This window comes from Trematomus bernacchii, unplaced genomic scaffold, assembly GCF_902827165.1.
Source record: "Trematomus bernacchii unplaced genomic scaffold, fTreBer1.1, whole genome shotgun sequence".
Taxonomy (NCBI): Eukaryota; Metazoa; Chordata; class Actinopteri; order Perciformes; family Nototheniidae; genus Trematomus; species Trematomus bernacchii.
In genome coordinates this window covers 2,670,524-2,696,854 of record NW_022987778.1, presented here as the reverse complement: position 1 = coordinate 2,696,854, position 26,331 = coordinate 2,670,524, and the positions used below count along the sequence as shown (strand labels likewise).

The 26,331-nt window shown below is 39.8% G+C and overlaps 1 protein-coding gene across 1 annotated transcript; it reads left to right on the top strand.

The window, feature by feature from the left end:
* On the top strand, positions 1–18,176 carry ckmt1 (creatine kinase, mitochondrial 1). The gene is made up of 9 exons (XM_034149300.1): positions 1–241; positions 3,000–3,198; positions 4,082–4,177; positions 4,522–4,743; positions 6,345–6,430; positions 9,952–10,075; positions 12,339–12,473; positions 13,839–13,964; positions 17,305–18,176. Exons 1-9 carry the CDS (start codon positions 96–98, stop codon positions 17,419–17,421), a joined length of 1,251 nt encoding a protein of 416 aa, XP_034005191.1. The 5' UTR covers positions 1–95; the 3' UTR covers positions 17,422–18,176.
* Positions 18,177–26,331: the final 8,155 nt, after the last annotated feature.

Here is a 26,331-nt window from a genome sequence, read left to right as displayed (position 1 = left end):
TGTCATTCCATCAGAGGCTCTTCATCACCTGTCCCACCCTCACCGTGGGAATAATACGCTTTATTAAACATCAAGACAGAGACAAAAATACAAAAATGGCGAGCAGTTTCTCCAGGATCTTGACCACCCGCCGGAAGATCGGTCTCCTGTCCGCGGTGGGGGGCTCAGTGACGGCTGGGTTTCTGCTGCACCGGGAGCATGTCTCGGCTGGAGCTCCGGTCCGCAGGAGTTACCCCGCCAGGTAACGTTTTCATTAAAATGTTATGTCATTTTGATCATTAATTAAGCAGTCCTGATTATTATGCATGTTGTGTAATTGACCCTAATTAAAGAAAATGGTGAAAAAGGCTGGGGGGACATGAAAGTAATGTTAATGCATAGTTAAACAACAATTTACCACACTAACAACCTGAAAAAACATGACGTTAATACAAGTAAAACCTACAGTTATCACTTAATTGTTTTAAAACCATTTCCATTACAATTTTTTTCAATACTTTATTAATTGTAAGGTGCATGTCCTTGGGTGTTATGAAAGGCGCCTCCAAACAAAATGTATTATAAATTTTATTATGATCATTATAATAATAATTATTATGTTCTTATCTCACGACTCACAGTAGGAATATATGCATTATGACTCAGATGCACCTATCGGTTACCTTAGATGAACCGACATCGATAGCTGTTATGGCTGTTGTAGGGGTACAATAGGGATTTTTATGGGGACCAAATGTGGAAAATCACGTCAAAATCCTTATTAATTGCCATCATCAAGAGGGCAAAAGATGCATGCATAGCCCTCCTGTTATAATAATGTATTAAATCCGGATTAACTCAGATACATATGACTCATCATAACTTGTGCTATAGCTGTATATGGCATACTGATGGGATGGGTGATGCGTACGTGTCTAACTACATGTCGCATTATAAAGCATTGCATATAAAAAGGTAAATAAAATGTTATCTGTTGCTCAGATAAAGAACCCTGCCAAAAATGTTGCATAACGGTCACACACTGAAAGAGCACCTGCAGTGTTAGAGGGTGTGTTTGTGTCTGTCTACTGTATAGATTTTATGTTTATTTTGTATTTATTCCATTTTTAACTAATGTGCAATTACTCGTTAACATGCTACCCTAATTTGGGATAAATAAAGTATTTAAACATTTCCTTAAAGTACTCGTTAGCTCGATTTAAAGTCGCATTATTGGATTATCCTTATTTCTTATGGTCAAAGAAGCACGTGAAGGTTCTCAAGATGGAGATGATCTTTATCAGAATGGTCAGTTTCATCTATAAGAAGAATGCATATATATGTTGGGTGAACTTAGTGGATTGAAAGTTTAATATTTTCCTATGAAATGTGGTAAAGACGAAGTATAGCATGAAATGGTAATACTCAAATACAGTAAGTACCCCAAATGTGTGCGTATGTACAGTACAAATGTACTTGGGTACCTTTTCACCACTGACTAAAGGCGTTGGTTTGGAGATTAGTCTTTAGGCGCCAACATATTGTCTGAGTGACCCAACAGGAACTAATGCCTTTTTCTTATCAAGCCTTATTGACACAATTACCAGGCATCATAATCATAATCTAACTTCATACCCACAGGCCTGCCAGCCGGATACGCCCAATTCCATGTTACTATTAATCATTAAACGTAGAGTCGTGCTAGGGTAAAGATACGGCTGATGGAAAAAATACAATTTATGCCTATGCTGATGAATCATTTTGTTATACTAACTACACTAACATCAAATATGTATATGGTTTATTCATATAGCAGGTTTATTTATGATTGATAGCTGCTAAGATAATCATTTTTCTCATCGCCTAAATTCAGTGTTGAACAGTGAGACATCCATTGTTCCTAAATATATCACTATCGCCCCTAACAAGGGCAGATTGATAGCGTTATGAAATCATGCACGAACAAAAGTACACCAATGCATAACCTGTGCATATTAGTGGACAAATTAACGTTTTTTGGATAATTTGAATCTTCATGTCTTAGCCTTGCTTATCTGTTGGCAGACAACAGGAAACAGGAACCCATAAGCTACTTAGTCTGTGCTGCTTTGGCTACTTTAGACTTTGTCATGCCAAACCCAATTGAATTCCATCCCTGGCCTTAAGAAGGTTTTTTTGTTGTGTTTGGATAAAAGCCAGTGTTTGACAGCAGGGCTTTTTGTTTCCACTCTACCCTGCCTAAAGACTAAATAATTAATTTAAAGACAGCACCGAATATGTCTGTTTTCATCAGCAGGATTAATTTACTCTAACATCAAAAATGTAAAGACTGTCTTCTCTATCAGGACTGATGAAGGACATTTTTAACATCTCATGTGAAACATTGCACAGTGTCTTTTCTGCCTGTCAAATGTAATACTTGAGATATTCAGGTCACATACATTTAGATTTTATTATAACTCTTTTTTTGTAAATATACAATATATTACTTAATTATAAAAGCCTGGTAAAAAATCCAGGGAAATGTAATTCCGCAAGTTCTTTAAATGTGTGCGTTCAAAAGACTTTACATGCATATTAATAAATGTGTGTGTATTATTGGGTTTGGGTAAAAAACATTCCTGAGCCTCTCCTTGTGTTTCTGACACCATCCTGACCTCAGCAGAGAGAAAAAGCTGTAATCCGCATCTTTAATGATTCTGTTAGCATTGTTCTTGCATCACCTTGTATAATAATCCTGTATGCAGGGTAGAGTGTATTGTATTTCAGCCAAATAAAACCTACACCGTTATCATTACCTAAAATAAAATGAGTTGACACATTTTGCAGCAGGGTGTCCCATAGCCATAAGGTAACAGTTAGCTGTGTACGTGCCATGTGGAAGTGTTCTTGAATGACTCACTCACTGTGCACCTGCTCCAAGGACACAGCCCTGTGCCCACGCTGCTAACAAGTCTTTTTTTTCCCTCCCTTTACGATCAATTCAGCCATATGTTATCTTGAAATGTGTATTTGTGTAGTGCGGAGTACCCTGACCTGCGCAAACACAACAACTGCATGGCCTCTCACCTGACTCCGGCCATCTATGCCAAGCTGGTTGACAAGGCGACTCCCAACGGCTACACTCTGGACCTGGCCATCCAGACGGGAGTGGATAACCCCGGGCATCCCTTCATCAAGACCGTGGGCATGGTGGCAGGAGACGAGGAATCCTACGAGGTCAGATATCATAGTTTACAAACACACATATACACACATGTATGCTCCTCTCTGGATTCAAGGCTTTTATTGTCATGTGTACATAGTTACAGTGTAGTTATGACAATGAAAATCTTAGGTCACAGGCTCCTCCAACAGTGCAACATAATAAAACAGATAATAGTGCAGTAAATAAAATAAAATATAATATAATAGAAATAGTGCAGAATACTCTATATACAAGTAATTGGAATATTGATATATTGGTCGCTATAAGGGGTTTGCACATGTCCAAGAGTCATCCTCAGGAACACTAGTAGGAGTTTGCAGTGACAAAGACAACACTGACAGTCTGAAGAGCAAACAATAACATTTATTTTTATTTTTATAGAGGATAGACTGATTTGAAATGGGAAAAGAGAGGGGAGGATGTGCAGAAAAGTCCATAGGCCAAAGTTGAGCCCCTGGACAGCAATGCCAGCTATACAAGGGGATGCTATCCAGTGGCTGAGAAAATTACATATTTAAAAAGGTTATGTAAAGTGGCATTGACTATTGACTTAATTTAAAGATGTCTCCAAAATGTCCCAGATACAAGCGCTGCTATTTTGTTCAGCTGTTGGCAGTCCACCAACATAGGCATCGACTGTTGTCAACAGGGAAAGCAGCAAAAGGTGTTTTAACCACAAAAATAAATACCATTTTAAGCCACATTTAGAATATTTTTACTGCTTTACGACAAGACAGCAGTCAGATAGTAATTTGACCTTGCAGAACACGTTAGTTGTTGCTTTGATCGGTTAGTTAGTTAGTTGTGTTAATGAGTGATGGTAAATCCGATCTAACTCTTAAAGTTCCCAAACGTTATTGCATAACATTTTTTAATTTCTTGGGTCTGTTTCAGGTTTTTGCAGACCTGCTGGACCCTATCATCAAAGAGAGGCACAACGGCTACAACCCGAACACCATGAAGCACCCCACCGACCTGGACTCCAGCAAGGTATCATCTCACTGTCAACACAGAACTTCTTATTGTCAGAAAACTAAAATCAGTTCTATTTGATGTTTCTCATTGTAATGAGGCCACACCTCAGGCCATTATGATTATAATGTTTATTCTTATTAATTTTCTCTCTGTGCTTTTATTTAAGTAATTAAGCTGAGATATACATAGATATCTTGCTAAATGATTAAGGTGAGGTTATTGTCACCCATGGAGAGATGTAGGTTATATGTGCAGTAACTATTCTGCACACATTTGTGTACGTACTGTATGCGGGTGTATGTCGTATGTATATATGTTATCTCTGAACGTTTAACAATAACTTCCTGCCCTTGTTTCAGATCCACTCGGGCAACTTTGACCCACGCTACGTGTTGTCGTCCAGGGTGAGAACGGGCCGCAGTATCCGCGGGCTGAGCCTCCCCCCCGCCTGCACCCGGGCGGAGCGACGCGAGGTGGAGCGCGTGGTGGTGGACGCGCTCGCCGGCCTGAAGGACGACCTGGCCGGGAAGTACTACAGTCTGACAGTGATGACCGACGCAGAGCAGCAGCAGCTCATCGACGTGAGTAATGTAGTTGCTATGGACAATCTTGCACTTATGTACATTCCCAAATATATTGAAGTGACTGTTATTTTGTATATATATTGATTGTTGTGTTTTTATCTTAATGTGTGCATATGTATAAATGTGTCTGTTGATTGTGTATATACTATAGGATATACATATTTTATACATATTTGTATATTTGTATTTGGGATTGTGGGAAATGGTATTTCGATCTCTCTGTCTGTACCTGTACACACAAACTGAAAGATTGACAATAAAGTTGACTTTGACTTTGACTAAAGCAAGGAGGATGCTCAGTGCTTACTATGGACATGTTGCACATTATCGAGGTACCATCTTTTTACTTGCAGTGCTATTGCAACACTTAAACTCCTGCTCGTCACAATAATTGTTTGTATAAAGAAAGGTGAGCAGTGTTTTAGTAAACAACCTTTTGACAAAATATTTTTACAGAAAGTGATAGCCTTAAAGTACAAGTTCAATGTTATTTATAACTAAAAGTCAAGTGAGATATAACACTAGAACAGTTTACTGTATCATATCACCAAATTCTCTTGAGAAAAATCTTGTAAATTGCATATTTACATCTCGTTATCTGTAGTTTTAAAATGGTAGAAGTAGTGGATCTACATGATCTGTCAGAGGGTCATGCTAGGACACTTTCAGATATGTACTACAGTCTGACACAGATGACAGACGCAGAGCAGCAACAGCTCATCGATGTGAGTAAAGCAGGGAGGCTGCTGTGTCAACTTTATTGTCAACCTTTCAGTTTGTGTGTACAGACAGAGAGATCCAAATACCGTTTCCCACAATCCCGAATACAAAAATACAAATATAAAAATATGTATAAAATATGTATATCCTATACACAATCAACAGACACATTTATACATATGCACACATTAAGATAAAAACACAACAATCAATCTATATACAAAATAACAGTCACTTCAATATCTTTGGGAATGTACATAAGTGCAAGATTGTCCATAGCAGCGTAAAAAGTGTCTGGTGCTGGATTTGAGTGTCTGAGTGTGTGTGGGGTGTTATAGTCCAGTGGGGGCAGGGGGGGCTATGTGTGTGTACATGATGATGTTGTGCATTATGTGTAATGTCTGTTTCCTTGTATCTTGCCTTGAATATTTGTTGATGTTGCAAATGGAGCTGCTGTGATGCAAGAAACATTTCCGATTTGAACTGACAATACATGTATTATTGGATCGATGTATAGTAGTGCATGGAGGTACCACTTGTGACTTGCAGTGCGAATGCAAATTTAAACTTGAGGGGAAAAAGGAAAGGTTAGCAGTGTTTTTAGTGAAAACCCATTTGACACCTTTTAGATTTAACGATAATACATTGACTGCAGTTTTAGTAACAGAACAACATTGGTTATTTTTCTTATTAAACAAGCTAAACAAATGCGTACAACAAATGGCTACTTTCTCCTCTCACTATGAGAAAGATTGATCATGTTATTGAGTTGTCAAGTTTCACACCTTGTTTCTGTCTTCATGTGATAAAACGATCCAAGTTAGCCATTGATGTTGGCACTTTAATATTAAAACGTCTGTTATCTGTATTTACAATAGGACCACTTCCTGTTTGACAAGCCCGTGTCTCCCCTCCTGACCTGCTCAGGCATGGCTCGTGATTGGCCAGATGCACGTGGTATCTGGTGAGTAATACCTGATTATAAAAGTTCTGATTGAGAAAACCTTATTCTTCTGAAACTTCAAGACAAGGTAGGGTATTATTATTATTATTTGCAAATATTAATTATTTGTTTTACACGTACACTTGCTACCAAAGCAATTGATCATGCGTGAACTGAAATGGGTGCATGAACCATTTTTGCAGAACTAATTTGAGATGTGAATACGGTGAGTTTGGATCTGAAGTTAACAGCTCATTGTCATTTTGTTGTAAAGGGTCCCAGGATAGACCCTTGTGGAACTCCTCAGAAAACTTTCTTTCAAAGGATGTCAAACTTTAAATGAAAACATAGGAGCTCCTATCCAAGAAGTTCAAATTAAGTTACAGATCACAAATGGATGCTATTCTATATTGTTTTGTGTGTGGTTTATCGTGGCAAAATGTGTTTCTGGAGACACCGTCTGTGGCAGTTATATATATAGATAGCATTCTCAATTCCTACACCATTTTCTCGAAAGGTGTTGTTGTCTCTTACATGACGGTTATGTTTTGACCCGAGTAACATAATCAGTTATCTGAGACAGAGGGCATTTCATTTGATGTTTGTGTTTTAAATTGATTTATTCTCTGAGGTTAATTCGGACATCAGCTATGATTTGTAAGAACCTTTTGTCTGAAACTGGCTGCAGTTCTTTAAAGAAATATATCAACTAAAATCCTCCAGCTCTCCCAAATCAGGCACATTGTCCAATGCCTATTGTTTAGTTTTTCACATTTATCATTTGTAATGCCTTTCAATCTGGAACTTTCTGGCATTTAATGACCTTTACATTTTAATTTCTTGCAGCAGTAATATCCTGATTGCTAAGGCTATGGTATTAGCAATGCAGACAATACTCCCTCAGCCCTGAGTTTCGGCTTGTGCCCAAAAATAGCCCAATGCAACGCCTCAGCCAAACAAAATCAATCAGCAGCTCCCTCTCCTCTCCTTAATAATTCACCTTCACTTCACCCCTCCCTCATCTCTTCTTTCAGGTCTATTGGCAGCTTTCTCTTTCCCTCTCTGGCTCCGTCTCCCCTCCTCGCTACTTTCATTTTTGCACTTCCCATATGTCATGCTCTACTTTCTCTCATTTGTGCACATCATCCCCCACACTTCTACTTCGTCATGTTCTTTTTCTGTCATCCTGTTCTACTTTCTTCGTACTCCTGTCTTAACCTATCCATTACCTTATTAAATCCCTAACAATGTTAAGTAGGTCAGTGTGGACAAAAAGTCTTTGTAGTGCCTGACAGTGGCTATGTGCACTTCACAATTTAAAATCTCATATATAAAAAGTTCACAGCTTGCCCCTAGATGGATGGTAGGAGAGGTCATCGGGTCGATCTAATGGATGCTTCCTCTGGGGAGCGTGAATGTGTACAGCAAACGTCATTTTACTTTTCACAATTGTTATTTAATTATTTGTAAGTAGAAATATTATCCCTACTGTTGCAGTTTAGGAAAGGTCAGAACTGTACTGAAAACATTTTTTTAATCAATGATTTAATCACTGAGCACAATCTCGATTTTATGTTTTGATCTGAAACTTGGATAGACCAAAATAACAGTGCAGCTGTTCTTATCGAATCAACCCCTCCCAACTCTAGTTTTATGAGTCAGGAAAGAATACATAAGAAGGGAGGTGGAGTTGCTATTTTGTTCAATGATTCCCTTCAATGCAGGAAGACATCTTATGGGAACTTTGCTTCTTTTGAATATGTGGCCCTTCAGCTGAAATGCTCCTCCCGAGCTCTGTTCCTAAATATCTATAGACCACCCAAACACTGTGCAAGCTTTTTTGATGACTTTACTGAACTGCTGTCTATAGACTGCATCTCACTTCGGTTAAATGGATTACTTGCGTCCCTCACTTGCGTCATTTCCCTGCGACTAGTCCCTCCCACCAGGGAAGCATGGAGAGACGCAAGGAAACCACGAGAAGCAGGGAAATGAGTTTTAAGAGCAATGGGACGTCCTTTCCTCCGGAGCGTCACGTGAAGCGACGTCCGTTTGTGATGACGCCGCACAGCTGATCGTCTGACAGCAGCCAGATCAGTGCATGCGCTGCATCGTCCAATCAGTGAGCCATACACAGTAAGGGGGCGGGGCGAGTGTCTGAGGATTTCACTGGAGGATGGTCTGGTAGTTCCTCGATTATCGCTCCTCCATTATCACTCCTCGATCCTCGGCCCTCCGGCACAAATAAGGCCACTGGGACGCTACTCAAGATGGCGCAGACAAATCAACTTCCGGTGATACCGAGCCCGAGGAGCGAGGAAATGAAAAATAAGAGAAGTGAGACGCACCCTATAGTGTGTATTGACTTTGACCGTCTAATCATTGTTGGTGATTTGAACATCCATGTTGACAACCCCCCACCTTCATGTGTACTCAGGTCTCTCTTGAAAATAAGATTGAGTTTTTAATATCTGCAATATGATGAATACATAAAGAGTCTAAAATGATTTAGTACACTGGAGAACCTTCATTTCTGTAAAAATGAATCCATCCCACAGTTGTTGAACTTTGTACTGTATCACCCTCCATAGAGGCCCATTGCTGAGATAAACATGTCAATACAACACCTTTTAAGCGATTCTCTTTTGTTCACAAAGTGATATTTATGAGTTTTGAGTAATCCATACAAGACATTTGATTTGATTTTTACAAGGATGTCTAGTTCCTTTTAAAGTAAATTAAATCAATACTGAATTACAAGGCTTTGCAAGCACAGTGCAGCCTTGCAGACTACTTTGAGAAACCCAGCTGTCAATGACCTTTTATTGTCATTACACAGTAGGCCTACTTACTATGTAACAAAATGGTTTCTCTGCATTTGACCCATCCTAGTGTTAGGAGCAGTGTTTTATTAATTGTGTCTGATAACTGATGGTTCATAGTCTCCTTTCTACTTATCAATGTCATATTGATCCATTAATAGATAAACCCAATCTTCCATCAGTAATTATTAACTTATTCTACAATAGGACTTTATGAATAACTCAGCCTGGGGGAAATGTTTCAAACATTGATTTGTGTATAACAGGGGTCTCCAACACGTCGAAAGTAGCTCTCAGATGAAGAAAGGTTGGAGACCCCTGGTGTATAAAGCTTCATATTTGTATTTGGAGTCAGTAAAAGGAATCTGTGTTCAAGAATACTAGTAACTGCATCAAAATAAATGCCCCCGACTGGGTGCTGCTCCTTGATAGTTATAATGGGGCGGATACCCCTAACCCCCAGGGAAAGATATTGTATAACTCAATATTACATTATTGTACACAATGTACAACAATATTTTGTATTACTGCCGATTTATATTCCATATTTTATTCAATTTCTTTGTAAATGCTGTTATATTTTTTATTACTTTTAATATTTTTCTAGTTCTCTATCTGTGTTTTTATGTATGCACCACGACACCAAGTCAAATTTCTCGTACGTGTAAACCTGCCTGGTAATAAACCTGTTTCTGATTCTGATCATTTCTCTCTGTGCAGGCACAACAACGAGAAGACGTTCCTGGTTTGGGTGAATGAGGAGGATCACACCAGGGTCATCTCCATGGAGAAGGGAGGAAACATGAAGCGGGTCTTTGAGAGGTTCTGCAACGGCCTCAAGGAGGTAAAGCTGTGTTTGTGTGAGAGTTTGGACTGTTGATGTTAAGAGGAGAGAGAGAGAGAGGCTTTGATGAAGACAGAGGACACGGTACTTTCAATTATTTTAAGGTTTTTTACCCTTATCTGTATTCTCTATGTATCTAATATATCTCAGGATGTCACACATAAACAGTGTAAGTATATCAAAAGTATTACACTTCACTGTAGGCAGTGGCGGCGCCAGAGTATGTTTGTTGGGTAATCTATGGTAGGGCTAACCCATACAGTGGTGGGGCTCAAGTCAGTATTTGCAATGTAAATACATACACGCGATATCGCCCCCCTTGACAGTGAAACGCCACGCGTGAGGTTTAGATTATTTCCCTCTCTCAATCAAAATGGAACTGTATGAAATAAAACTGCACATTTGTCTTGTAGTAAATAAAAAGGGATCACTGTGAACGTGACGTATGATAGTACACGTTGAAGATCCAATGGGGATACTGAATGGCGGTTCCGATTGATCTCAATCTGTAGGTCTATTCAAATTGCATTCGGAGGCATTTTGATCTGACCGCGGCCGCGCTGATATTATAACGCCAGAGAATTTCGACACCTTTAGTGTATAAAACTCCCCCACTACTCTTAGACTATTCCTTGCACCCCTCTTCTAGCATAACCCCGAATGGTCTCAACCATATTGCATCAGTAACGTGCACTTGTTGTGACAGCAGGATCAGTTTGTGTGTTGTGGACACGACCCGTATATTTTCGCAAGCCGTGTTCTCAACATTTAGCATTTTGTTTATTATTTAATTTGCTTACTTTAACATCATTTTTCATGGTGGGGCTGAGGTGGGGCTGAGGTGGGGCTAAGCCATGTCTTGGTATGGCTGTAGCCTACCCGAGCCATACCCTGGCGCCGCCACTGACTGTAGGGATTGTTTTAGTTTAATACACAGTCAAAATGTCTCTCAAAATGTCTCAGACACAGACATTTTGGTCGTGTAACCGAAACTTGGTGCGCATCCTAATGTTAATATTACCAGCACTTAGTGAGTATTATTGGCAGTTATCAGGAGCTAAAAGGACAAGGCAGTTAGGAAGGGGAGTGTCCATTTACTATAGAAATCAGAGGCCCTGTCAAGCCTAATCTGAAATGGATAGGTAGCCATTGAGGGAAGCTATAACTGAAGTATGCTCAGAAGTTCTGGTCTTATTAAAGTTTTAGCTGAAAGTATAACAAATCCCTAAAGAACCATTGTGTGTGTAGTGTAGGATTTAAGGTACAGATGCTCTCAAAGGCAAACAATCCCTGCTAATACTTTCCCTGCTGCGAATATAAAGCCTGTAGTAGACCAACGCACCAAAAACAAACTGTCCAAACATGGCCGTGCAAACATAAATGATTTATCAAAGCAGTCCAAGTTCCCCATTAGAGAAAAATAACAAACAATGTTACATCTGGTAGTGCACTGTTGAACTAAGGGTGTCACACAAAACACCACTGTGCTACAATAAAGTGGATTAAAGTTTGTGTCAGTCCACTTTCATCAAGAGTTCATCCAACCTCTCAGCTCTAAAAAGTAAAAATGAAAAAAATCTGCTAAAAATCTAAAAACAATGTACACATCTATTAAACTTAAGAGACTGTTTGACATACTCATTGTGTCAAAATTAAAATAAGAACACTAAGCCTACTTCTTAACAATACATGTGGCACAACAGCACAACATTAAACTTACATCTTAAAGGTCCCCTATTATAGTGTTTTTCATCAATATATTATAGGTCTCAGATATATACCAACATGTCTCTGAAGTGTTTGGCTCCAAACACCAAACAGATCATTGCAGCATCCCATAATCCCCTCTGTTTCAGCCCTGTTTCAAAAGTGCTGATTCTCTGTCTGTTACTTTAGATGAAAATAAGGAGCCCCTCCCCACGCCCCTCTGAGAGAGATTTGGTTAGAAAGAACTCAATGGTGCTCTAGGAGGAGATTCAGGTGATAAGTTGGGGGGGGGGGTTACCTTGGTTGGTGATTGGCTAATGGTTACACAAGCCAAAACATCGTTATGACATCATAAAGTGGCCAAAATCTGATCAGCTCATTTTCAGACAGGTTTTTATATAAATGGATCAGAACAAAAATAGAGAGAATCTTTGTTCCTGAAACTTTCAGAGTCTCTTTACACAGAGGGGACACATGTTGATGTAGAAGAGACATGAAGAAGAGGATTTTGCATAATAGGTGACCTTTTAATTGATTGCCTGTGTGTGTCTCTCAGGTGGAGCGTCTGATCAAGGAGAAAGGCTGGGAGTTCATGTGGAACGAGAAGCTCGGGTACATCCTCACCTGCCCCTCCAACCTGGGCACGGGCCTGAGGGCCGGCGTGCACGTCAAGCTGCCGCTGATGAGCAGGGTAACACAGAAGCATTATTAATAGAAGGAACAAACTATTTACATTCCTATTTCAGCAGATCATGAGGCATCTTTTGTGCCACTATATTACTTGTTTCGCACGTTAAAAATCAGAGCTGCTGCATGGTGTTTTAACAAAGTATTACGTTCTGATATTATAAGTAGTAAGTGTCAAAAAAACATTACATCTTATTGATCTTTGCTGTATAGTATTTTCTCTATTACAGATAAGTATGAGTTAGTTCTGTTTCTTTCTGGGTTTTTTTACATTTTTTGCAGATTTTTTACCAACATCTGTTTATGTCTTTTACAAAAGGCAAAATTAGTTGTTGATAATAATAATAATAATAATAATGGGGCCTTTCAAAGCTCTCAAGGACACCTTACAGAGCATAATTACAAAGAAGGTCAAAACAGTCATTCGAGACTTAAAAAACAAAGACTTAAAAACAACAATCAGTTTAGAGGAATTATGATATAGAATACCCCAGTTTAAAAAGGTGGGTTTTCAGGCAGGATTTGAAGGTTGAGAGTGAGTCCATATTGCGGATGTCTTGTGGGAGAGCGCTCCAGAGACGGGGGGCAGAGTGGCTGAAGGCTCTTGACCCCATGGTGGTCAGGCGGGCAGAAGGTACAGTGAGTTGTTACGGCAAAAGATCTGTGTACTTTTGCAATTTGGCTCACCTACATTTTCATAGTGCAATTCACTGCTGTTCTAAATATGGACCGCTGTACACGTGCATTGTCAGGATTACATCATGAAGAAGCTTGCAAATGGGGAACTTTGCTAACACAGCCAAACATTAAGCACCTGTCATAGTAAGCTGGCTGATATAACGTAATGCTCCAAAAGCAAGAAGCCAGCTCAGCGTGTGTCTGTTAATGCACGAAGCTCTCGCCAACTAAAAGACAGTCCAGAGGTTTACTCCTGTCCGGGCCTAATAATAGCAAATTGATCATTATGCTAATTAAAGTGCTTTGAAGCTGTATAGAATAATAATAATAATAAAGCTTTATTTATATAGCACGTTTCTTACAACACATGCAGCTCAAAGTGCTTTACAAAATGACACATCACAAGTTAAAAATACACAACAAGAAATTCCCCTCAGATTATTTGTTAAGAACTTTAAAAGGTACATGCAGCAAAATATAACATGTGATCAGGTTAATAGACACACGGAGGTACAATGTAAGATAATAAAAATAAAATAAAGAATGGTTTCTCTCTGACAGATAAGACACAAGACAACTGAGTCGATGCAACAATATCAAACCCCATAAAACAAAGTGAACATATAGGTTCAACAGAAATACAAATAAAAAGATTCATAATAAAAGAACTCCCCTCTCCCCCACCCCCAAGGACCCCCGCCTGAGTAAGATCCTGGACAACCTGCGTCTGCAGAAGAGAGGGACGGGTGGCGTGGACACCGCTGCTGTGGGCGGGACGTACGACATCTCCAACCTGGACCGCCTGGGACTGTCTGAGGTGAGAGGCTGTGTATAATAATAATAATAATACGTGTATTTATTATAGCACCTTTCACAGAAATGGAATTCACAAAGTGCTTCACAAGAAAGAACAAAAGTTCAAATGAAGACCACAGAAACATGAATACAACATGAGGCAGAAACTTAAACACAGACCACGTGGAGTCCTGAGAGGAACAAACATGAGAACAGAACACATCACACACAAGTAGAAACAAAAGCCAGTGTAAAACATAGGTCTTCAGTAGTTTTTTTAAAGCTTCTACAGAGACTGCAGAGCGGATGTCTTTAGGGAGAGAGTGTTGGAGCTCCACCTGAAAGGCACGGTCACCTTTAGTTTTTAGACGAGACCGTGGGACAGCCAGTAGGCCCTGGTCTGAAGACCTAAGTGACCTAGTGGCGATGTAAGGATGAAGAAGGTCACTTATATACTCCGGTGCATTTCCACGCAGTCGGTTGATGTAGGCTGAGTGAAGGCGAAGGGTGCGTTTCATTCAGTGGGTAAAGCACAAAGCATGTTTCTGTTCACATCTATCCATTGTCACGATCCTAATGTTTTGTCACGTTTTTAGTTTTGTATGTCTTGTCTGCCTTCCTGTGGGTGTTTCTCAATCGCGAGTAAAGCTGCTTCAGAGCCACTATTTCAAGCATACTACGTCATCGAGTGCCGCCGAAGTACTGTTCCAATCTCCAGCATACTTGGAAATCTACCGAGCCCGGCGTACTCCGTTTGGAGAAATATCGAGGCTGCACATGAGTAGACTCCGCGGTCTTAAAATCCCCACAATGCTTTGCGCACGGACCAATTTCCCCAAATCTGTGGCGGAAGATGTAAGGCGGGGCCTCTCATATGACGCACACCTGCACACTTGCTAGCGTGTTCCACACTTCGTTTTCCGAATGCCAGGTAGTATTCTTGACTCGCTTCTGAAGCAAGATGCTCGGCAGACATGTGCTACCAAGCAAGCGTACTCGCGATTGAGAAACACCCAGTGTCTCTTGTCTGCCTTCCTGTGTTTTCCCTCCTGTGTCTGATTGTCTAATTGTGTTCACCTGTTGCCCTTGTGTTTCTACCTCCCCTGCCCAGCTGTTTCTTGTCCCGTGATTACCCCTCTCTGTATTTAGTCTTGTCTTTTCCTGTGTTCCCCTGTCGGTTCATTGTTTGTCTCTCCTGTCTCCCTCCATGTTGGTCACGGTCAGTTTTGTGTGTTTATGCTACCTTGTACTATCTATGTTTTAGATTCATGCCATGTTTTGTGTTTATCAGCTTTTAAATAAAGCTCGCTTTTGTTTCTAGACCTTTTACCTTTTTTTTTTGTAGTCTGCATTTGGGTCCTACCTTTTCCGCGATCTTAACAGTGATTCTAACATCCATTAACTAACCAATAGCACTGGCTTACAGTTTTGTTGTCCATATGATTGACTGGTGGAGATTTCAGGGCAGGACATATGCATGCTTTCTCAGTTAATCATCCCTATATAAACACAGATTCAATATTTATTGCGTCAGTTTTTATCAGTTGCCTTGAAGACATTAGTAATGAATATTAAAACTGCACCATTGCCAAATGAATGTTTAGAGCCAACAATTTATTTTTGGAACATAAGTAGCAAAGCATTTTTGCACAAAAGAAAGAGGGGTTTTTGTTCCAGACCAAAAGGAGCTAAATCTGTTTTTACGAATTGCAAGAGGAAAGGATAAAGGGAGGAGAGGAGGAAGGAGGAAGAAGAGAGAAGTGTTATTGTGCAGTCTGTACATGTAGTTAGTATTTGTCATGTCCTTGTTCGTCATACAGTACAATGGAGCTGCTCTCTATTGTTGGAAGTGTGTGGTCATTTATTTAATTGTGATTACATGGAGAGAGGAGATGGCTCTTCACTGTTTCTGAGTGGAGTGATCAGATTAGTGCTCAGTAACATGCTGCAGATTCTAATTCATCTCATTGTCTTACTTATACATAACATGTAGATGTCTCTTTGCTATTGACTGAACACAAGCAGCTCATTATAAGTGTGAATGAAATCTAGGACTTTTAGAGATGTCTAAATGTTGGAAGTAGAGAAGAGGCCGTCTGACTCCAACATGTTTTTTTGGGAGAGAGAGTGGGCTGTTTGTGTCTTTCATCATTCAGACGATTTTCCACTCAGGAGGAGAGGAGCACTTTGAAGGTGGAGTCAACAAAGTAATAAATGGAGGAACAGATAAAGCAGGGACAGCTGGAGCAAAGTGTAGGAGGAGAATAATGATTAGAACAGAGACAGTGTCCTGGGTGTGGAAACACTTTGGAAAAGAACTCTGAAGTCCTAAAAATGTATTTTCATGATGGTCTAATTCAGTGAGGAGATTCAGTAAAGAACACATCAAGGTTTGACAACTTAAAAGCGTACAGGGACGTAAAAAACCTGTTTATATAAGTGTGTTTTTAAAAAATGTATCTGATTTGTAAGCCTACTTTCCTCAGTTCCTCATTGCAGTATGATCCACAGTACAGGGTACATCATAGAGAAAGCCTAGTGAAAGTGAAAGTGAAAGTATTATCCAAATCTGGCTGTAAAAATAATGATTGTTGGAAACCTAACATTCTTCCTCTGTGAGAAACTACATAATCTGCAACTACAGTTTATCAACTTTACTGATGCGGCAGTTTTAATGAGAGCAGCAGGCTCGTGTCTGTTTTTAGAGGTGGGCTTCACTTTGGACTTTTGTTTAGAGGAGGCATTCTTTAAAAGGTTATTGAACGCTTGCTGATGCCGCCTGGCTGCTTGGTGAAGAGCGTAGACTGCTTGTGTTTATATTTGTCTGTAATGTCCATACTTTAGTGAGAGGTTTGCAGATGTCTGGGCTACAAACTGCTCTGTGTCCGCAGTTACAGACGGTACTGGGATAAAGCTTTGCCTTCTGTACCTTTTTAATTAGGGCTGAAACATGTTGTTGGGAACCAAATAAAGAAATATGAATGATGTGTTTAAGACATAACAATATTCTGCTTTAATGTTAACCATAAATGAAATTATTTGTATCATGCTGGGAGACTATTGTTGAGGCATAGAATGAGAGTGGTGCAATGAGAGACTGAGCAAATCAATAAATACATCATCCAAATAAGATTTTAGACACTTTATAGTACAAATCAATATGTTGTGGTCTTTGTTGATTTGTTGACATTCCAAAAAAGGGAAAATTCTGAAAAACATAATTGGGGAATGCATTTGAAACAAAAAATATGCATAAAATTAAAAAAAAACTCACTCAATTCATAATTTGTGTACATTGATGATCATATTTTAATTTTAAAATGACTTAAATGTGATGTGCCCCCCCCCCCCCCCCCCCTCAGGTCCAGCTGGTGCAGACGGTGATTGACGGCGTGAACTACCTGATCGAGTGTGAGAAGAGACTGGAGAAGGGCCAGGACATCAAGGTGCCCCCCCCACCCCACAAACTATTCAAGTAGACACTAACCCCCCCACCCCACAAACCTCTGGGCACACACCTGCACAACCCCCCCCTGCTCTGTTCCCATAGATATAATAAATATCTATGTAACCTCTCATCACCCCTACCTTCCCTACAGTATGCCTCTCCATAATATAATCTACATATATAACATATATATATGTTCAATCAAACCCAGATTACTGCATTCTTTCGGATGCTTTTGAAGTTTTTTTTTATATGAAACTCAAGATCAAACGTAGCTATAAAATGGCAGCAAACATTTATGAAGGATGCACAAACTGCAGGCTGTTGTAAAGGAGTAAAAATGGCCGCCTGTATGCCCAGTTTAAAATGGCCGAACATTATCTCTGCTTCTGAAAACACTCCTCGGCCCACTAAACCTGGCTGTTCCTCGCCTCAGTCCCTTCCTTACGCATGTCCTATACTCAGAATATCACCCCCCCCCCCCCCCCCCCTCCCTGTGTGATGGTGCCTCATCTTATTATGTGATGCTTGTGTAAATCCATCCATTTGCGCTCTTACTCTCCATCGTAGATTGTGTTTCTTTTCACTGTAAATGGTTTTGAATGTAGATTAACCGACTGAAGAGACTCCAGAGGATTTGTATGTTTGGTGACACACTGCTGTCAAACTGTTGAAACACACACTGGCCCGGGCTGAACTGTAAACAACAGAAGCAATATCATTTCAGCTCATCTTGAATGTCAAACTATAATATGTTTTATTAAAGAAAACCTCTATTTAACAGTACATCCTCTGTCTGTCTCTCATTTGTTGATGAAGCGTTGTTTTATGTTCTTGTTTCTACATGACAGCAATGCCATTCTTTGATTTCCAGGAGGATTGTAATGCTGGTGCATGAATCTCAGGCTTTAGGTTACCATGGTAAACAAGCATGAGGAATAGTTATTGCGATCAGCGTGGTTGCAAAGTGTCATGTGACAATGTTCAGTCAGATGCATAACTAACTGTATAATGCTCATGTTTTCACACAGTGCCAGATAGATATAGAAAATGATAGCTTTTCTTTACCTAATTTAACATATTGGGACACTTGCTTTTACTTCAAAGGCAGTCTTCTCTCAACTTCAATGAAAGGATACAGCAGGTGATATTATATTTTATTTTCACCAAATAATCCCAGTAGAATCAGTAGTATTTATTTAAAAGCTTGATATCTTATTCCTCTGTGACATTACAGAAGCTATGAGAAAATAAATTCTGATTTTAATAGTTTTCTCTCCTGGGTTTTGATTTGTAATGATTGAATTGAGTTTTAACAATATGACCTAAAATATTTTAGGACACCAATATGCTAACTGTACTAGCATCGCTCACTTGTGGCAATACGTATCAATGTTTTCACTCTGCATCTCTGACATTGGCTTGTTTATCATTGAAGCAATTGTTCACTTCAATTCAGTTTGATTGAACTTTAAGAAAGTAAAACCAAAAGTCAGAAACTACTGGTGTTGCTGTCACAAGCACGCTGGGGAACGTACAACAATATTAAGAAAAATACACATTGTTAACTTTGTGTCTTTTTAATGGGATGTTTTTACAATAACAAAATATAGGATACTGCCTGACAGACCTCAAATAATGCGCTAAAAGAAGTGTGTGCCATTGCTGCCTTATCTGCACCAAAGGGTGAATATTACACCTTAAAAAAAGTGCCCTTTGTTGAAGAATGAGCTCAAAGACGCCAGTGCTTTTCCTCTGCAGTGCAGTATGTAACAAGTGCTTTGTCCCGTCGCGGATGAATAGATTTTTATTGTCTTGAATGAAGAAACAGGCAACAATTTTTCCAGTGTTGTGGTCTGGACCCAGGGAGACAAGGCGTCCTGTGTTTCGGAGGAAGACGCAGCGCAGCGCAGCGCAGACGTCAGAAGTGTTGGAGTCGTGAGGAATCTGATTCTCTCTCTTCAAGGATTCAGAGGAAGCTTCTGGTGTCCTCAATGCACCCTCCCTCCCCTCCTCCCTTCCTTCCTCCCTCCCTTCCTCTCTATCTCGCTCGTGCATAATGCTGCAGACAGTTTTCTCTCCTCCTCCTTGGCTCCAGATATGGATGATGAGCGAGCAAGTTGCCATGGAAACTTAATCACAGAGGCAACGGGGGCTCAGATTTGAGATTGAAGGGGCTTTGTGGGGGAACAGAAAACAAATCTGTACAGCACAGAGAGAGAGCTGGAAAAACACACACTCACACACAGAAAACAGTCAGGTTTCAGCGCATAATATGAGGACTATTTTTATTATATGTACAGCACTTTGGCTCGACCAAAAATCGCTTAAAAATGTGCTATATAAATAAAACTTGATTTGATTTAAGTCATTTGCATTCATTAGTCTAATGTGGAAACACGATAAGACATTAGTGGGTGAGCATAGAGTGACCTTGACACAGTACAGATGTTTTACAAAACACTGTAGCTCACCTCCTCACACAGTACAGACGAAAAACAAACCCAAGCGTATCCTCTCACCTCATTTGACCCCTCAGCTGTTTCCATCTAAGTCTGTTATTTCCATCTCCGCTGTAGGTTTACAGTAAACGGTGACTGCTGCAAAGGAGGAACGACAGCTCTGGGAATTAGCACAGCTTGTCTGAGCCAGAAAGAAGAGGGGGGGTATATGAGGTGCTTTTGAAAGAAACTGGTGTTTTCAGGAAAGAGGGGCTATAATAAGACGCGTGAAAATCCATGAGTGTATAAATAACCGTGTATACTTTCAACCCACTTAAGAAAAAACACTTCTTGCATAGGAAGCTTAACCTGCAGGCAAATAATACAGAATACAGTTTGTATTATAAAGAGTCCATACTACTATATTATCAAATTATACATTACTTTATTGACATATGACATTAGACAATACAAGTGGTGAAATATAATGCAGTTGTATCCTGCTTCATGCTTTACAGTATAAATTAGCTGTAAAAATGCATATCAATAAAAAAAAGGGCGTTATCAACTTACTATTGCACTTTTTGTATTATTATTGCATGTCAAGGTATTGCACATACCCTTATTCAAAATGATATAGCTTTATTCCTACTCGGTGTTGGTCGTGGTGGTTGGGGGACATTTGTGTCTTTTATGGTAGTTTGTTCATGTTGTAATATGGGAGGATGTGGCTCAGTGGATCAGGGGGTAGCAAGTTCGAGTCCTACTGCAGTCAGCATGTCGTTGTGTCCCTGGGCAAGACACTTCACCCCAAATTGCTCCTGTGCTGCCCACAGTACTGAATGTATGTAAGTCGCTTTGGATAAAAGCATCTAACAAGTGACATGTAATGTAATGTAATATGTTTACAGTGCAATACTTGAGAAAATAAAGTATAAGAAAGGGAATTCCATAAGAAAAACCTTTAGATTAAACCTAAAGGGCTCTATGACGACAAAGGTGTGAATAATTTGAGTGCATTCACATTACAGTGATTGAATACATTTTGGTTTAAATAACAAACCTTTCTAAGGACATATTGTGGAGTCATGTGAACCGCTGTGCTGTCAGAGAGCTCCCTCTGCTGGCATTATAGGTTAACTGTATATGAGGGAAATGTTTAGCATGTTCTGTTTGCATGTGACTGTGTTAATGATTAGGACATATTATCTCCTGGGTTTCTTTAAATTAAGAAAAAAGAGTATGAATGGAATCTGCTTGAGTGGCTTTAACATGAGAGTCAGATACATTTGAATTTATCTGAATATATTTAATCTTTCGTGTGTTTACCTTTGTTTCATGTTGAGATTGAGATAAAGAAGTTACTCATAGTCTGACAATAACATAGAGGCAATTACAAGAGTTGTTAAAAAAATAAATGTTCTTGGATAACTGGCTGATTTAACGTGTTGCACACTTTATGTGTAACTGGAAAAGCTGATCCCTTCAATATGTTCATAGCCAGGTTAACCCTTAGATGCATAAGTGGGTCTTTTTTGACCCGGTGAGGTGGTTTTCTTGAAGTATCTTTGTAATTACATTTTTTTATTATTTCATATTCCAGCAATTCCTCAAAAAACATGTTTTGGATATCATGCCATTCACATTTTAAATTTACATTTTAAGAAATTGTAGTTTTTGTATTACGACCCCAAGCTTCCATAAGTGGGTCAAAAATGGGAACCTTTGATTCTTATTACCTGTTGCTGTCAGGAATACATTCACTGTAGACCACACAGACTACATCACAAGTGACACCTCTCAGGAAGGTTATTTTACACAGCAAGATCCGATACCTGTCAGTATAATAATAATAATACATAATATTTGTATGGCTTTTCAAGGACTCAAAATCGCTTTACAATATAAGGGAAGGTTAGGGTTGGGGGTATAGGACTATCAAACTTGATCAACCGGCATGGATTGATGGGGGGTGGGCTATGAGTAGACAAGAGGAGAATAGATGAGTTTTGAAAAGGGACTGGAATACTGTGAGGGTCTCAGAATAGCGGAGATCTTTGCATCAATATGTTCAAAACGTTTTTTTCAAAATGTAAAAAAAATTTCTAACATTATAAATAGTGAAAAATTAAATATAAAATATTTCTAGTGTGAACCAAAATATAATACTAAATATCATACAAGTGATTTTTCTTAACCAAAATGACAAAAATGGCATAAAAACACATATTATTCTAATACGGGTCCTTTTTGACCCACTTATGGAAGAACGTAGGGTCCAGTGACTCGGGCATTAGGGTTAATGTGTCAGTGGAGCCAAACATGTGCTGCTGTCTCCCCTCCGTCCTCCCACATTCACTTCTTTCAGTATCCACCCTGTTTCCTCCAGCTTTGACAAACCCCACCTCTCGTTCTTCTGTGTACAAATTAATCTGTGGTCTTTCGGATTATTTACAGCTGTAATTAGGGTAATTTACAACGTGAGCATGATCTTATCTAAAATAATAATAAAATAACATAAGATAAGATGGACCGTTATTAATCTGTGGGGAAATTCAGGGTTAAAAGTATATTTTGACACAGTGCCCCTAAGATATGCAAGGCCTCAAAATGAATTTATAAAACTAGAATCACCTTAATGGTTTTTGTACTTACATTATGCACTTACATCTTTGGTGTATAATGCAGAAATAAACACAGTATCAATCAATCAATCAATCAATGTTTATTTATATAGCCCAATATCACAAATGTTACATTTGTCTAAGTGGACTTCACAGTTTGTACAGAATATCAGTATGACAATACGACACCCTCTGTCCTTAGACCCTCACATCGTACAAGGAAAAACGTCCAGAGAAACCCCACAGTTTAAAGGGGAACATGGGAGAAACCTCGGGGAGAGCAACAGAGGAGGGATCCCTCTCCCAGGACGGACAGACGTGCAATAGATGCCGTGTGTAAATCGAAAAGATAATACATTTACAACATAGGTAAACCAAATGTTTTGAAATTCATTTCATTTCATTTCAAACCTTTATTTATCCAGGTGTATCCCATTGAGATCATTGATCTCTTTTTCAAGGGAGACCTGCTCAAGTAGGTTCCACATGAAACATAAAAACATAAACAGAACAACAAAAAGGACATCATCCAGCATCATTACATGCATGTGTCTATAATAAGAAGATGAATCCACGAGGATGTCAACAATCCTGTGGGAGCCATCAGGGAAGTAGTATGATGAGAGTCAGGCAGGACCACAGTGACAGGTTCAGCCACGACTCGAAATCCAGGACTCAGATCAGGACTCAGGATCAGCCTCGACTCAGGATCCCAGCGTAGATAGACACCAAAAAGAAATTTGGGGGAAGCTGGGTTATTCTGAACATGAGAGTACACAGGTACAGACAGAGAGAAGGAAGAAGTAAGGTGTCCCCCGACAGTCTAAGCCTATAGCAGCTAAACTAGGGGCTGAATCTAATCAGTAAGAGGAACTAAGTTGCAAATAAATAGATCTATTGAAAGCCAGAAATAATCATGAATCATAATTGGAAAACATTGTACTTCCTGTATTGATTTTAGAGCACACATATCTACTTTGGCTGAAATGAAGGCCTTGCACCATTGTGTCTCCTTTTATTTCATTTCTTTTTATGTGGAAAGTAAACTGTATGTTGCATTGTTGGAGGTTGGAGGTCTGTTTACCTGCTGTTTAGTTTGTCCCTGTACTTTTCTAATAATATGTTCAAGTTGCTAATCAGGAACAGGGAAGAAAAACATAGTGGATGGATAAAGAACCAACAGAAAACACACTTTGGGTAATTATAATTATAGTTTTAAAAGCGTTTGTCATATCCCTAATAATGGCTCCAGCACACTAAATCCTGGGGGCTTAGTGTTTTCCACAACAGATATACGTGGCACACAGACAGTATAAACCTGTAGATCGACGTGGAGATCCTCAGCGTGATGTCCTCTGACGTCAAAGTCATGACTCGTACCTTTTTTCCATCTCAGGAACATTGCCAAGCTCTATCCAACGCAGAAATGGAGATGGCTATCCATGCCTTTATTTCATCCCCGCTTGATTATTGCAATGCTACTTTTTCCTGCCTCAACAAAACATCAATAAACCGGCTACAACAGGTCCAAAATGCTGCAGCCAGATTGAAAATACACAACCGGAGAAAATCTGCCACTTCCTTATATGCCCCTTTCACACCAACGCAACTCCGGTTCAAGCTCCGTGCTAGAGCTTTTCTGGTTCAGAACCGGTTCTTCGGTTTAGCGCCGGCTCTTTTCACACCGCTCAGAGCCCGACTGGTGCTGCCGCTGCTGCGTCATGACGTCACAGTTTACGTCGCTGAGTTTCTCCCCAACGCCGGAGCTCACCTCACAACAACGGGCCGGGGACTGCGTTGCTTTTAATCATACGAAGCCAGATTAAATTAAATAACGACTTCTCCAACCTTATACTTTTCTCCAGAGTGCCGTGGTTCATTGTTTATTAATGTGTTTCAGCGGCATTTACCGACCGCTGCAGTGCTGGCCGGCTGCTCTTCAACGGGAGTGTATTCTCCCGTTAGCTCCGGGTTAGCTCACACGGCTCTAAAGTATTCACTGTCTGACTGTCACACAAGCAGCTGATACATATCCCCAGTTCCCCTTAAGTGAATGTGTGTCAGTCTGAATTGACGCTGTTTGGTGTCAGTCTGAATTGACGCTGTTTGGCATCACAACGCTGTTATGAAAGTTTCTCTGGTATAACATGGGTGATGTTAGCATAGCAACCGAAGCTAAACTGACTACTTGCTAAGCAGTTTTCTACAGGCACTTTTTACCGACGTATTTTTCATTATGATTCTACTTGTGATAGTCGGACATGACAACCTGTGCAGCCCATGTATTGATTCCATCCGATAGCTGCTATAATAACAAACAAAACGTCTGCCTGCTCTCCACAATGATCAATAACAGCGAACGGATGGTCAAAGTAAACAGAATCACACGAAGCCTGGTTAGTGTTGCCTGACTTTATAAAGTGTGTTTTTTTTAACAAGTGTGTGGTTGCGTTCTAGTCACTTTGCTCAGCACTACTGCTTGTTACAACTTGTATTTTGCCGTACTCGCCTTAAGTGTTAGCTCAGGTTAATCTCGCCCCCCTCCGACGTAAGCGTGACGTATGCGGTTCTTGCTTCTAGACGGACAACTTTTTGGTGCTCGAAACGAACCGGATTCCGGAGCTATGACGCTGCTCCGCTGCGGTGTGAACAGGAAAACCCGGTGCTTTTCAAGCACCAGCACCGAACCGGCCCTGAAACACCGTTGGTGTGAAAGGGGTAATAGAGCCCCTCCTCCAACACACACGAACGCGCACATGACTAATGAGGGCACGAGATAAATTTGTGCACGGATGGAAGGCTGACAGGCAGGTAGGCCATCCAGTTATTTTAGCCGGGCCGGCTAAAATGATTGGTCGTACTTTTTACAGTACTACGGCTTCCACAGATGACATTTTTTTATGGATTTGCACTTAAGATATTCATTGCTATCGGGATGTTAAGAGCATTCCATGGAATATAACAAAAAGTGTATCTCGAGCCGGTTTCTGAAACTTACCTACCCCACCTTTAATGATAGATAGAAAGATAGGATTTAGAGCAGCATATGGATTTAACATGTAATTTATTGCACAGGTTTCAAATGGTATAACTTGAAAAGCTGACAGGTGTCTAATGACAGCTTGATAAACCTGTAGTGGACCCCGGAGCAAAATCGTGCTGCAGTCTCCCCTCTGTCCTCATTCACTGCATTGAGTTTCCACCACAGTTTTTCTCCAGTTTCAGCACAACCCACCTCTTTTTCTTCTGGTTCTCAGTTTATGTGTAGTAATTCTGATCGATCACAACTGTATTCAGGGAAATACAAAAGTGTGAGCACGATATAAGGTTAAAGTGGACCTATCATGCTATATTATAATAATATAGTGTAGGACAGGGGTCTCCAACCTTTTTCTAACCGGGAGCTACTTTTGAAAAAAGAAAGTGGCCAAGAGCTACTCATGTTATTTTATATAGATTTCAGTGCACATATCACATTCGTGACTCAAGAGCAGAAACATTAACATTAACATTAACATGAATAAACTTGACTTTCTCATGAAGAGAAAAAAAGACAAATAATCACCATGCAATACTGAGTTCTGCTTTAACATCAATAACTACAGTACACAGTTTTACAGATAAGAGTGCAACGTTCCTAATTGTAATAACATTTCTAGCTCTATAATTTAAATTATTTCAAGCATTTCACAAATTAGTTTCACATGTAAAAGGGGAATATGGCTTGTGCTTTTCTCAACTTGCATCAAGCAAACATATGTCTTCAAACATTCAGTCTGTCACTGCATTGTTGTCTTTCTCCTGACTCAGCTAATGTGACACCTGGCACTGCATAGCATCCACCAGAGCACTGTACTGGGGAGTGTATCCTGACAA

What these genes read in the sequence shown, in the direction of transcription:
- ckmt1 (XM_034149300.1), top strand. Translation starts at nt 96, where the DNA reads ATGGCGAGCAGTTTCTCCAGGATCTTGACCACCCGCCGGAAGATCGGT. An exon ending in AGCAGCAGCAGCTCATCGAC is followed by an intron (nt 4,744 to 6,344) that starts GTGAGTAATGTA and finishes TATTTACAATAG; the next exon opens with GACCACTTCCTGTTTGACAA. An exon ending in CCAGATGCACGTGGTATCTG is followed by an intron (nt 6,431 to 9,951) that starts GTGAGTAATACC and finishes CTCTCTGTGCAG; the next exon opens with GCACAACAACGAGAAGACGT.